A 16114-nucleotide genomic window follows, 5' to 3' on the forward strand; every position below is an offset into this window, starting at 1 on the left:
TTCTAATAAAGTGACATCCTCGATTTGATTTACAGCTGTGTTAAGATCTCTTTCCCTTCTGAATAATATTTTGTGAGCATATACAGATACTAGATTGCATTTGTAAATAAAATTAGATTTATATTTCAATATATTCTTCTCATTTTGATAACAATACCAATTATAAATATTATTCGTAAGACACTTGGCGTTCGTCGGATGTTCAACGATGTCATTAGTATTATGTTTCTTAAGGACGTTCTCCAATATAGTAATTACTGCTAAAGTTTGGTAAGTATCAAATTTTCAATTTCATTACAAAGTGATTGGGTAACTAAATTTCGACCTCTCATTAGGAAGTTATTGTAATCAGATTTTCTGAAGACCAAATTATAATAAATTTACGCGTTGTAAGATACTTTTCGTATGTGTGTTCTTTATAAGAATATCTGGGCATGGGCGTATATGGACAAATAGGCCACCTGATGTTAAGTGGTCACCACTGCGTAAAGACATCGTTGCTAGATATATAATGGTTAATATTTCTAGCATCACCAATGTCTGTAGAAACTAAGATGATATGTCCCTTGTGCCAGAAGTTACACTGTCTCACTCACCCTTCAAACCGGAACAACAATACTAAGTATTTCTGTTTGGCGTACCTACCCCGAAGACCTATCACCAAGTGTTTTTGTTTGTGTTCATATATGTACATTAAAAAGGTATGTATTTTTACATATTTTAAGAATAGCTCCATATAATAAAATCTATATCATGTAATAAACATGAACCAGCAAGAAATAATTGAAATAAATCGTTCGGAGCCCGTAATTTATCCGACGAGTTCGATTAATCGTTCTGCGATTGAGATCTGACGACAACAGTATGAACATTATTTTCGTTTCATTAATTACTCAATGACTTGGAATTTTCTGTCATTACCTCTAGATTTATAAGATTAATTGTAAACACAGATTAAGCATATAGAAATTCAGTAATTATTGTCTGTATTTGAAATCACATTCTTCGGCTATGGTTAACGTGTTCTAACTAGTAGGCAATCTCGGTTCCTAATAAGTTCGGTAATGATTCATTAACTCCACTGTTTAGGGCTGTTTATTTATGTGAAAATTGAATCTTAGAATCTTTGGACCATTACATACATACATGCAAATTTCAACCTGTAAATTTCCCACTGCTGGGCTAAAGGCCTCCTTTCCCTTTGAGGAGAAGGCTTGAGCATATTCCACCACGCTACACCAATGCGTGTGTGTGGAATACATATGTGGCAGAATTTCGTTAAAATTAGACACATGCAGGTTTCCTCACGATGTTTTCTTTCACCGCCGAGCATGAGATGAATTATAAACACAAATTAAGCACATGAAAATTCAGTGGTGCCTGCCTGGGTTTAAGCCCGAAATCATCGGTTAAGATGCTCGCGTGGTAACCACTGGGCAATCTCGGCATTTTCGTTTCCAATTCGAATTAACTGCCCGGCAATATAAAATATTCAGACACAGCTAAGTAACATAAATCAAATTATAAATAAGATAGACAACGGCACGGAGGTCACGGTGGTAGAGACGAAATAAAAAATAAATCTCTCTCTGTCTGTCGGGTAGTTATTACTTATAAACAATGCCTTACGAAAATTCAAACATATTTGAACTGCTGAATAATAAAAAGCATTTCGTTCTACAACATCACAATTTTCACTGTGTAATTATGTCTTACGAATCTTGCGGATTTTATGGCACCTTTTAATTAAAAAGTACGTTAACACTTTTTAAAGGGTATAAATTTAAGCGTCACCTGCTGGGTATAATTTCATATTTTTAACATTCCCAAAGCATTTCATCAAAGTAATATTATTCATGCTATTAAATATGACTGTAATTACGAGGCAGCGTGCGAAAATGCAGTTGGATTTTATCCGGTTTTTAAAGGAGGAGGCTATTGGTAAATTTCGCAAGTGTGTTTTTTATATGTAAAATGATTATATTAATTATTTTAATAATTGAAAACTGTTTTATGATTAAATCAATAACATTTGGTGAATTTTGAGATGTTAAATTAGTTTCAAATATTTTAGCGTCCATAAATAGGTGGTATATTCAGTGAATAGTTCCCCCCACCTAATTTTGTCATAAAAGGCCGAGCGCCCGCCGTAATCGATAGGCTTGTTCGAGCCACCAAAGCGATCAGACCTCCTCAGCTTGGAATAAATCAAGGACGAATATTTCTTGCATTTAATTTCATACCTTCGATTTTATATGTTATCAACAACATGCAACATGTAACAATCATTCGAAAATATTTCACTGTAAATATATTTGAGTCAAAGTATATTTGAATTGTTATCCGGTTAGTGGATATAACAGTTGCTTGAGGAAATAAAATTGTTAATAATTCAAGTTGTATTATAATGGTATTTTACGTATACTATTGAATGAGAACAAAAAACACTGGGATAGTATTCCTTTAAATAGCCCTGATCAAATTTTGTAAGTTTGCGCTGAAGGCCTCAATGTGGCTTTTGCGGTTCCCTCTTATAACGATGAAAGTATAAAACGATTAGTCGGAATAAGACGCTTTCTATTTTATATCAAAAATGTGATGTCTCGCATCTCAATATTTTAATTAGATGTCAGTTTTTTGCTTGCTATAACCATAATATGGAAATACCTCATGGACATTGGAAAGCACCCTATTAATGATCAGGTAGAAGCCGATTTTATCGGATGTGGAATATCACAAATGTGGACTGATGCCTAAACAATGCAAATAATATTCGAATTTATGAATACAAGTTTAATCTTTGGGATAAGGGCAGGAGGATGATGATGATGAATACAAGTTTAATCTTAGTCAACTTGCAATATAACAAGTATAAAGTCCTTGACTACTAGATCTTTGTACATATCTTCAAGAGAAGCATGTACCACAACGTTGTTATCCACTTAAAAGAAAAATCGCCATTCTTCAAACTGGACGTAGTTTCTTTAAAAGGATCGAACCCACAAAATGTTACTTCTGAGTTATTCAAGTTTAAAGTTTTACATGTATTTGCTTATAGTTGTGCTTGTTTGTACTTATTGCTTCCTAAAGAAATATTTGTACAAATGTACCATATTTCAGACAAATAAGTTAATATAATCGAAAATATCGATCTTTACGACTACTGTGGTATGCTTAACTTATTTTCGATCAGGTTGTGGGTTGGATCTTTTTTCAGAAACTACGTCGAACTTATATTGTAAAGTTTATTAATATAGATCTCAAATAAGATGACTCCCAGGGCACTACACAAGCTATATTTGTCTTTTCACTAATATATTAATCCTATTTTAAAGTTCTTGCGACTTGTTCTGCTATAGTTTGTATTTACTACATTCAATTATTGAATATGCCTGCTGAGATATTACTTTTCCAAATGGAATATTATGTCGTACTGTTTACGTCGTAGCAGTAATTCGGAAATATTGTATCGAATACATTAATATTTATACATTTAATATCAGAAATGCATATCAGATCATTGGTTAAGGACTAAAAATTAAATTAAATTAACCATTTTATCATGTGAATTCCATTCTAAATATTTGTTGAATTGCTTTTTCACTGAAATAATTAAATTTACTTACCTGTCAATTCTAACGCATTCTGTATATTCTATCATACATTCTTCTAGCGCTAGTTCCAATTCAGTTTTGTTTACGGTGAAATCAAAGTTCATGCTTTTTGGATCTATTTCTGGATCAAAATCATTACCATGTTCTTCTTGGATAGTGATTTTAAAAATTAACACTGAAATTATTTTTATATTTTATTATTAGTATATTATCAAAACGTACAACTTTCCGTTGTACAGAAATAAGGAACTTATTTGTGCTTTGATTTAAAGGAAACTTCGTGTAACAGCATCGAGGGTACTCGAGGGTACTTGAATTTATAAAAAAATCGTTGCTTATGAATCTGAGTGGAGATGATATAATTTTTTTTTTACTTAAGAGAGACTGGTTGCCCCGCAATGGTATATTTAAGATTGCTATTTATTTCGTGACATTTTTTATCGTTCCTTGTTACTTACATAGAAATAAAATATTTAATAAATTTAAACTACTCCGGAATAGCACTTTCATTATTAAATTTGCTCATTTCAAAACAATAATTGTTTTCATCATCATCATTATAATAGCAAAATTTTATTCAGTAAGCTATAAAAAAATTATGTGTTTAAAAACTAATAGCATTTTAACGATCATTTAATACTCTTAAAATAATAAAAAAATGAGTATATCGTCTGAAGGGCTCGACACACATACATTGGCTTCATAATTTTCATTCAGTTGATAGATATTTCATGAATTCATTTATCAAATTAAAATGGTAAATTATTTCTGTTTAACTATAACGTCGTCATCGAAACATTATCATCATCTGACCTTGGTAAGTCAATGAACTCTCCTCCAGTAATCCCTGCCTGCTGCTTTATCAAAATCATCGCCCACCTAGCTACAGGAGTTCCAACCTCACCTTTGCTGACACGCGGTCTCCACTCGCGAATGAGTCTCCTCTAACAGCAATCGATTTTGCGTCACCTGTGGCCTGCCCTTGAGCTTTTTCGTTAACCTTGACTTGATTTGTCTCTGACAAATAACTTAATTCCAGATTATATTTCTATGAACCCCGAGCATTACAGGTAGGATGCAGTGATTGATTTTTTTTAAGGTATTTGGTACGAAATATTTCCGTGCTACGGTGGGCCGCTGATCACACAAACAAGAACCTTGGCTATATATAGCGAATACACGCTGTGATGGGATGAACATCGAAACTTAAAGATATTTAATTTGTCAACATCTCAATGCTATCAGCGATATAAGAAGATTTAAGGTTTGATATGTAATTCAATCGTGATAAGTCAAATATTTCTTTTGTATGTTGTGTTTTGCATCGTGCTGTATCAAAACATCGCTATTTAATATTCGTTTTTCGTCAAGACCATATTAAACATCATTTAATGATATTCTCAGTTTCTCTTACTGAATTATCCTCCCGTAATTACATATAATTAATTCTTAATACATTTACGCGACCTTTCGAGCTTTATGAAAATATCTAAAATCACTTCTCAGTATCAAAAGATTTTTTATTAAATATAAGCAAATTCTGTATTCAGATTTGAGTATTAAAATATCATATTTTTCACAATATTTTAATAACCTTAAGGAAACACGAGAGAGGTTTAATTAAAAAAAAAAACAACTAAAATATATACGGGTAAGTACTCTTCAGTTGACCAAATACTTGGTGACATTATTTTTATCATGTTACTCTAAATACATAGTTTTTGTCATAAATCCCAAATATCTCAGTTACCAAATTGTTCTAAGGTACAAATAAAAAACTCATATACCCAGAAGATTGTTTTATTAAAAAAATTACAGTTAAGTCACTTAAATCACATGTTCGTATCAATAATATGGCGATTTACGTTTTGGGCTCAATAAAACGTAAATCCCCATTGTTTTTATTACACTTAAGAAGATCTATATTTACATGACACATATTAAACGTTAACTATACAGATTTTATCAACAAGAAGTGAAACAACAGAGGAACTTTTTACACCATTACACTGTACAAAACTAATTATTCGAATTGACAAGAGTTCAGATACTTTGCATCTCAATGGTTTCCTGCTATTTGAAACAAGTCTTTAGTCAGAAAATTTGGGAGCATTGCGACGTCTTCGTGTTAGCGGTCACAGTTTGCTCTAGCTGCGCAAGAGCCGTCAATTCAGTATCCATTTTTCTATTCTTAATCCTCATGTTCTTGTTCATTTGACCCTTTTTTCTACAACAGCATAAGATTTCCTCGAACTCCTTCCTGAAGTTATCATTTAGCCAACCATACAGCAATGGGTTGGATACAGCACTAGACATCCCGAACATGTGGCATACTGCGTATGTTATTGTCATCGACGTCTCATCCAGAATCGCTTCTGAACTGAAATCGGCGACTATGTTGAAAACGTTTAAGGGCAGCCAACTTATCACATATGTAACAGCAATGGCTATAAGAATAGCTGGTGTTTTGCGTGTAGTCCTTCTTCTTCCACGCAGGCGTCTATGAATTTGTACATGCGCCATTACAACTACTAGCACTGGCACCAGATATTGAAAGACAAGACTAAATAAGGAGTATACGGCTCTCCCATCGTCTATGGGCCAGTCTTCTATGCAGAAACTTAAGGAGTCCATGCCTAGTAAACCAACTTTATGGGTTTTCAAACTTCGGAAAATATAAAGAGGAGAGGCCAGAGTGAACGCTGTGACCCATATAAAGAACATTGTGATAAGGGCTCCCATTGTTTGCAATCCAGGCCGCGTTGGGTACACGATCAGCTGTAAACAAATATGAGAGTTAGTGATTTAGTAATAAGGTTATTTTTAGGATAACGCTTACATAAGAGCAATTATGAATAATTTTTCATCAAACAAAAATTTTAAATTACTTCTGGATTTAGATTTTTCTGGAAATAAAGAATTAATTGACGGTACATAAATTCGAGTAAAATCAATCGTTGATGTGCAATTAAGTACAACAAGTAACAAACTCAAGAGATATACCATGGATAGCGACTAATTGAAGGTTTTGGAACCAGTTAATATATATTACAGAACGATTGCGATCGTGATCATTTCCCATTATATGCTAGGTATTAAAGGTTTGTTCAGGTCGGGGAATGTTATTTCATATTATGACAATTTTTACTGCAAAACACCAATACTTAGTATATTTGTATTTCGGCTTAGAGTCAGGGTAACTATAAGTACAAAGCAAAAGCATCTTATTTCTTCAGGTTAGTTAGTGTCTACTGGTGGTGCCGACCTGTTACCATCGGGTAACCCATTAATCAGTAAGCCAAATTATTTGAAAAAAAAAAAAATTGAACGATGTTACGATCGCAAGTATTCGATACTAAATTCATAACGATATTCAATTTGATATGTCATAGTTTTTATATTAATATTTTGTATGTTTTATAGGCGATGTGTTATCGGCTTCATTAAGTGGTCTTATCATTTCTGTAGTGTTTGGGTATTTGGTTCATTACACGAAACTCTCGAATGATAAACTGATAAATAATGGAGTTCATACAAAATCAATATACGGAACGTAAATATACACTATTTAATAATACCGACATTGTAAACAGGGTTCCGACTATTTTAATCATGTTTTAGAATTTGAGTACGATCTCGTTAACGCTGATGAATAGTTTGATATTTTTGGTGAATATTGGCATAACGTTATTAAACAATTTTAGGATTGCTAATTATGTTTATGAGTCGTTTGGTTTATTGTGTTATAAATAAATAATAAAAGTTTAACGAATTTTAATAAAATGTCGTACGACCCTTTGCTCTTTAAATCTAGAAGGCTATCTAATAATAATCTAATCTATAGCTTTCCCAAAAGAACAGTCCTTTGGGATGGCTATTTAGCATCATTCTGCAAGTACTTGATATGGTGGTGGTAGTGATTTTAAATCTTAGTATAACACTCATGGTTTTTACTACTGGAAAAATTAACAATTTAATGGCATAATTCTAATAAACTCTCTTCGCATCTAAGCGGTTGAACGGATTGTAATGAGATTCATCTTTGTGTTCATGTATTTGTTATATCTAGATAAAGGTGTGTGATAGGGATGCCTTCCTGACTGACTTCAGCCTATTCTTTCTTAGAATCCGATGAGTCAAATTTGAGACACACACATTCGTCGAAAAGAGTACTAACAGCTATACGTGCTTTCCGATGTACGGAAGTAACTCTGCCATCATTAGACTCCAGGCTACTGTTGAAAATTCTTTGCTAAATATATCCAATATATTATCTGCGGCCTTAAAAGCTAGTCATTACACGAACGAAGCAGTCATTTGTATGTAAAATTTTAACGTATCACGTATGCTAAACGTCAACACTAATATTAATACTATCCTCCGTAACGTTTATCGGCTTTGAATAAAATTTAATGTATAAATTGCATCAACATGCCTTAAACTTCACAGCGCTGAGCATAAATTCGAACTTAATAATTAACATGTACATTTTACAGGAATTAACTCAAACACTAAATCGCAAGCAGTAAAACACTCTTTTACCATAACTTATAGAGCCTGTATAACTTTGAAACTTTCTACCCTCGGGATTTCATACATTCAAACCCATTTACAGCGGATGTCTGTAATACAAAGTGAATAGCCTTCTAAACTATTGTGTATATACGTTATAGAATTAAGAGAGCTATAACTTTTGACGCTCTTGTGTGTATTGCCTTTGCTCATATTGACATTAAGAGTTGGTTTTTTGTAAGCATTTTTTCTACAAAGCAAATTGATTGTCAAACTTTCGAATTGTTCTTTTTTTGAAAAACAAATGTTTGTGTGTAAAATTTGTACAGAATATAGATGGCCATTAATTTTCTTGTGTGTAGTGTGTATATTTTATAAATCCTTTTTATCGGCGGTATGGTGACGCATTGGTGATGTAAGGAATGGTTAATATTTCTGGCCGTCCATACAAAGAATATATTTAAAAAAATATGCCACTGTAATCTTTTTGTTAGTAACAGTGATCGATTTAATAACTATTGTACATTGATAATTATAATTGAATTTAGATATTATTATTATATTATCAAAAACTAGCTGACCCGGCAGACTTCGTACTGCCATAATCGATAAATAAAAAAGCTAAACTTTCGCATAAAATAAATTTTCAAACAAACAATAGGAATTCGTAATTAATAAAAACAATGCTTGATATAAATGAGGTTTTATTATTATTATTTTCAATTAATTACATGTGTAGTTATATATTACACATGTAATTAATATATAATTTATTATTATATTTTATTTTTAGACTACTGTATTTGTCTTTCATGGATCACAAATGAAAAGATACGCCAAATTGCTTCGTTTCTACTTACATAGCGACCCATCTGGTACTGTGATACTTCATAATTTGCATCGGTTATAGCGAAGACGGCCATATCGCTACCTTTGCTACCATTACATATGTACTTTATAGACTTTACAGAGTTACAATGTTCTATATTAATGTGAGTTTCAAAAGCTTTGGACAATATTGGCGAGTATAGCACAATCCAACGATTGTCTACATCAACATTTTGTCCTTTTACCCTCGCAACTTCCAATCGACCATTGTCCGCAACTTATCGCCGACGATACAATGAGTATCCATCATTTCCCGTGATGGTTTCAGCAATTAGGTCTCTTGGGAATCGCTTGGAACACTTGCCGTCGACCATACAGTTGAAAACTCTGCGAGGTATAGACCTTGCAGAGTTTAGATACAGATAGATATATGGGTATCATGTGTTTGGTAACTACTGAATGCAATTTTGGGTCAACTGTTTCATAGCATTTATAATTAATGTATTTTTCAGATCGAAGCTGTCTTTGGTTCAATCGGATGTATGTCAATCGTTCAGTCTCAATTGACATGCATGTCAACTGCAAACTGATGGAAAAGCACCTCAGAATATGATAATAATAAGATTTACTTCACCTTCACGGATCATGAGTCTTTATGAATAGAAATTCATAGCAATAACTTTTTGGGGGCACCTGTTTGGCATCAGCGCCTGTTACTTGTGTAACCATTTTTATAATAAAATGGTACCCATCGTCCCCCTGCCAGACGATCAAAGGAAATTGTAACACATCATAAGTCCTGTGTGTTTCAGATACATGTTTCAAATCATTATTCCGACGATGAAGCACAATATCTCTAGATTGTAAATTTTCTCCTACAATGACATCATCCACTTCGTCAATGGTGAGCGAATTAAACCTCCTTGTGTGGCCTCATCGGCATCGGCTCATCGGCAGGTGTTTTGTCAGCTCGAACGACAATATTATGGCTTTCGGATGGCATTCGATCCAATGCTATTTTGAACATGTTTACTAAATTGTTGTTCCGATGAAGAAAATATTGTAATTCATGGACAATGGTTCTCTTCACTGTTAGATTGTGAGCACAACGCTTACCAACTTCCGCATCTGAATTGCCCATAAAATAAATTTGTAAAAATAGATGATCTGCATCTGGTTGTGGTAATAGCGCCCCCAAAAAGTGATAAACTTGTCCTTGTATCGGTAATTTTTAAAGATTTGTATATAATTATTTCTAATACATATTCCAATAAAATTCCAACTTGAATATTATAAAAAACTATTATAGCATAATACCTTGAAAGTGGGCATGATGTCATCTGGAAACAGCTGTTATATTTTTGAATGTTGGCCAAGAAGTGTTTAGAATCATTTCTAAACACTTCTTGGCTCCAAAATCCCAGAAACTAAAGAGCGTAAGGGATCTGGTGGTGCGACCAATTGTGTCAATTTTACTTTGCCTCCAGCACAACATAATCCAGCAGATTCACCACTGTATTGTAATATCTTACAATATTTACCAATTAATGTTCCCCAATTTTTACCGATTTTTCGGCACAATAATCTATTGCTGGATCACAGTGGAATGCAGGATCGTTTTAAAATCACAGGAGCACTGAGTCTGCGAGATCTCTCAATTTCATTATGTTACTAACATTAAATTTTATACGACTATTTTCTCGATCTGTTTCTTTCTGGTCATTAGTACGGTTAACACGTGAAGTAGCTCTTCGCATATTTGATTAACTGCGACGACCTAAGTCAGCTCATGTTCTCCTCAGCATCGTAAACAAAGTAAGAAAGATTCTCGCACGCTTTGCGGTAAAGTGTCATTATAACAAAAGTTAAAAAAGAGCACATCGGAAAGGATCACCGAAGTAAAAAAAAGTTCTCGCGCACGTAGTAGTAACCGTCACTCACAAAGATAGAAGCAAAGAGTATAATAATATATAGGGGGATAGAAGGATGCAGAATGCACTCTTTGTCATAAGCGGAATCAATCGACAGTAAAGGTTCGATCTATTTGTTAGTTGGTTTGTTGGTTACCATGTTGCAAAAATATGATTATGGCGTCGATAATGACATAAACTAAACTACTATGTTATGACATAAACTAAACGCACTAAACATCGATGTTAATTGATGACATCGGTGTTTTTTTGTAAACTTTGCGTCGTCCTAAAGGGAAGAAATTATTAAATTTGAGAAATAGATGTAACGATGTTTTAAATAAACCAAAATCAATTTTAAAACATCTATGTTTTATTGTCTAACATCGAGGATCATCGAAAATCAATGATAATCGACCATCCCTATTTCTAAGGAAAAACAAAGCTGTTTTTATTAAATTTCTAGCATTATTATCATACTTACTCACCTTCTAAACCTTCCCTGGACTTCCACAAATAATTCAAGACCAAAATTAGCCAAATCGGTCCAGCAGGTCTCGAGTTTTAGCGAGACTAACGAACAGCAATTCATTTTTATATATATAGATATTTTATATGATGAATTGGTAAAGTTTGGATGATTCAAAAATAGGTCACTTTAAATGCATTTTTACGATGGCTGCCTTAACAGTACGAGATATATGATATGAATGCTTTGAATACAAAATTTGTAGAGAAAAGCCTCCAAATAGTCTACGGCAACGTATCCGTATATTACGTTTAATTTCACAAATTGATAAAATATGACCAAAAGATAATTTAAAAATGAGTTATTGCAATTTCTTTATTTTATATTATACAGGGTACGTCTGTCGGGTATGTTTATGTGGGGTGGTAAACATTAACCACCAGGTAGCCCATTTGCTCGTCTACCTTACTATATTAAAAAAATGTGTATTGGTTTCAGCATAATGTTGAAACGACAGGAGTAATTTAAATTTAACCTTTTCTTGCTTAAAACTTTTCGACTGTACTTGAAAACTAGAAAATATTTTATGTCGCTAAAATTTCGAATGCAAATATTACAAGAATCATTTATGAATATGACCTGCAGAATAATATATGATTTTTGATTTTAAATCAACGAGGGCAAGACCGCGCGACTAAGCTTAATATAATCAATATTAATTCAGTGGCCGAAATTCGATATAATCGTTATTAAAAATTTGGACGCTTTGACCATTTGTTTTTTACCTTTAGTGTGTTCTTTAACGTGGTTTACAGCGAAAAAGCGTTAAGTTAAGCGTTCCATGCGACATATACCTATCTCCCTCTCTATCTCTATCTCTCTTTGTATCATATATGGTTTTATATTATATTATTTAAAATATTTTAATTCACACATAATTTTTCGTTACAATTTTATTTCTTGTGTTTTAATTATTCTCAAAGGTGGTTGATTTATTTCATTGTCTGTTATTTATTATATAGAGAAAAAAAATCGTTCTAACTGGATGAATCACTTAACATCCATTCATTTCCTTTTTAATGACATTAAAGCTCGTCAATTGCCACGAAAACTCAAACTCAAATACCTTTATTCAATATAGAAGCATTACACTTACTTATTAATTAGTCAAATTAAACATTACCACCGGTTCGGAAAAGGAAACACTCTGACCTGAGAAGAACCGGCGAAAGATGCTCAGCCGGTCTTTTTTTTCTTTGTCAATCTAATTAAATACGTATATTGAATATGAATAGAAATAGCCAGGAGGCGATCGTTTTATTCCCAAGGTGTGCTATCAATTGTAAACTCACTAATTGTATAGTAACCTTTCGCACACAAGCGTTCCTTAACATTTTTTTTAATCTGGCAACAGAAGCACTTTGAACGCTTTCTGGGATCCTGCTGTAAACAAAAACATATCGCTTGACAAACAGAAGGGAATGAGGTGCTGAGCTGTCTTTGCCTATTTAATATATTTCCGTTGTTTCTTCTACTATCAAATCTATATGCGAAAAAATAGCAAAGAGGTTTGAGTTTCTTAAAACGAGATTAAATTATTCAAAGTACTCAGTAGCAGTAGGTAGTCTTTACTGTTTCAAATAACTAAAATTGTTGAAAATGGTTAAAAAAATATATATATGTCGGAGAACAGGATGCCGAACAGTTGGGTTCGGGGATTGATCCGACATTTGTAAGACTATGTGGGCGTGCGATGGAGATATTCACAAAAATATTGATTCAATAATCGTACACCACAATAATATCAAAGGATTACAATAATTCATCTCGATTAAGAGCAAATGGGTTAGCAAGCAACCATCGCATTCGAGAAGCTTGTCAAAACATAACGACTCGCGTTGCCATGACACTTACAACTCCATTCGGGGTGACCCGCTCTTATAAGTAAATCAGCCATCAAACATTATTGCCAACTACTCGATTCATTAATTATCCAAATCAACAACTAAAGTAACCACGCTCCGATATATATATCCCGCTGAGTTTCTTTCGCCGGTTCTTCTCAGGTCCGAGGTGCTTAATTCCGAACCGGTGGTAGATTTTTGACAATCAATAAGCAAGTGTAAACACTTATATATTATTTATATTTATATTTATATTTATATTTATATTTATATTTATATTTATATTTATATTTATATTTATATTTATATTTATATTTATATTTATATTTATATTTATATTTATATTTATATTTATATTTATATTTATATTTATATTTATATTTATATTTATATTTATATTTATATTTATATTTATATTTATATTTATATTTATATTTATATTTATATTTATATTTATATTTATATTTATATTTATATTTATATTTATATTTATATTTATATTTATATTTATATTTATATTTATATTTATATTTATATTTATATTTATATTTATATTTATATTTATATTTATATTTATATTTATATTTATATTTATATTTATATTTATATTTATATTTATATTTATATTTATATTTATATTTATATTTATATTTATATTTATATTTATATTTATATTTATATTTATATTTATATTTATATTTATATTTATATTTATATTTATATTTATATTTATATTTATATTTATATTTATATTTATATTTATATTTATATTTATATTTATATTTATATTTATATTTATATTTATATTTATATTTATATTTATATTTATATTTATATTTATATTTATATTTATATTTATATTTATATTTATATTTATATTTATATTTAATATTAAATTTATATTTTCCCGATTTGTAAAATAACTATTTTGAATTTTTATTTGTATATAATTTAGGCCCAGTGGCTAGAACGCGTGCATCTTAACCGATGATTTCGGGTTCAAACCCAGGCAGGCACCACTGAAATTTCATGTGCTTAATTTGTGTTTATAATTCATCTCGTGCTCGGCGGTGAAGGAAAACATCGTGAGGAAACCTTAATGTGTCTAATTTCAACGAAATTCTGCCACATGTGTATTCCGCCAACCCGCATTGGAGCAGCGTGGTGGAATATGCTCCAAACCTTCTCCTCAAAGGGAGAGGAGGCCTTTATCCCAGCAGTGGGACATTTACGGGCTGCTAATGAATATAATTTAGGTCATAATATTATATTAATATTAATTACCCAAAAAGGCCGTAAAACATATTATTATCAAAGTAGCCAAATTATACGAGCAGTATCCACATCAGTTATTTCTAACTTTTATAACCCCATATGCTGCGGAGCCGAGTCTCCCCGAACTGTCAGGGACGATAAATGAGGGTTACACTGAGCTTTGAGTCTAAAGTGATTCCAAGAAACAATGTGGTATCAGTTTAATTTAGATTACTGTTGTTAAAAATGTTGCTTTCCTAGATTAGGTAAGGCAAACACGCATTTATGCTGAAATAAAAACTTAGTAATATTTTAGTTTTTTTTTTTTTTTATTATAACACAGAACAGAACACAGACGTTCATAATATATACATTATACATATAATAATTAAAAGAAAGAAGCTTTTTATGGCATTGGTTGGCGGACGAGAATATGGGCCACCTGATGGTAAGTGGTCACTACCGCCCATAGACAAAGGCGTTGTAAGAAATATTAACCATTCCTTACATATATGCGCAACCAACCTTGGGAACAAAGATGTTATGTCCCTTGTGCCTGTGATTACACTCATCCTTCTAACCGGATCACAATAATACAGAGTACCGTTATTTGGTAGTAGAATATCTGATGAGTGGGTGATATCTACCTAGACGGCCCTACCACCCTAAGACACGAATTCAAACGCCAAGTGAGATTTGATAAAGAATATAAGCAAACCTAGGTTCAATTATTAAGGGTAATATTTACATTACATTGCATTAGCAGCCCGTTAATGTCCCACTGCTGGGATAAAGGCCTCCTCTCCCTTTGAGGAGAAGGTTTGGAGCATATTCCACCACGCTGCTCCAATGCGGGTTGGTGGAATACACATGTGGCAGAATTTCGTTGAAATTAGACACATGCAGGTTTCCTCACGATGTTTTCCTTCACCGCCGAGCACGAGATGAATTATAAACACAAATTAAGCACATGAAATTTCAGTGGTGCCTGCCTGGGTTTGAACCCGAAATCATCGGTTAAGATGCACGCGTTCTAACCACTGGGCCATCTCTGCTCATTAAGGGTAATACGAGGTAATTTTGGTTGGATCGATATCAAAGTATTTCGGATTTATTTTTCAATAAATTCAAATTCTCTTCTGATAGAAATAGTTTAATAGTCGATTTGGCAAAGGGAAAAAGAAGGACTTTATGATCGAAGGTCGTGGTTTTAAATACAGGTAACATTCCCTGCTTAATTTTTGGAATGAGAAATTTTGTGAGGCAACCTGCACAATTTATGAGTATTAAAAGTATACGTGCAACCACCATGCACCATGATATAATAAATTTTAAGCTTTAAAGAAGAAGCTTTACAAACTTGAAAGAAAAAACAGTAATGCTTTTAAGATATTTGTATAACCCTTGTACTATACAACTTACTATGTGTGCAATATCGACGTAGGTCCTAAAACTCAGAAACCGTTAAAGTCAACTTGTGACATTTACCTTTATTAATAAAGTTATTTGTATTTAACGATCAAATACACCTACACTGGAACGCGTACTTTCATTATAATCCATGAAATGTGTACAGCACTTCCTTTATAAATATCAAACAAATATAAACGAATATTCATGTCA

General features: G+C 32.3%; 1 protein-coding gene across 1 annotated transcript in view; it reads right to left on the reverse strand.

The window, feature by feature from the left end:
- Positions 1-5398: 5398 nt before the first annotated feature.
- The window catches only part of LOC125073114 (neuropeptide F receptor), a 96744-nt gene continuing 86028 nt past the window's right edge, over positions 5399-16114 (reverse strand). The window contains exon 4 of the mRNA XM_047683817.1: positions 5399-6392. Coding sequence (XP_047539773.1) covers positions 5709-6392 — 684 coding nt within the window. The 3' untranslated portion in view covers positions 5399-5708. The remainder of the gene's footprint in view (positions 6393-16114) is intronic.

This window comes from Vanessa atalanta, chromosome 23, assembly GCF_905147765.1.
Source record: "Vanessa atalanta chromosome 23, ilVanAtal1.2, whole genome shotgun sequence".
Classification (NCBI taxonomy): domain Eukaryota; kingdom Metazoa; phylum Arthropoda; class Insecta; order Lepidoptera; family Nymphalidae; genus Vanessa; species Vanessa atalanta.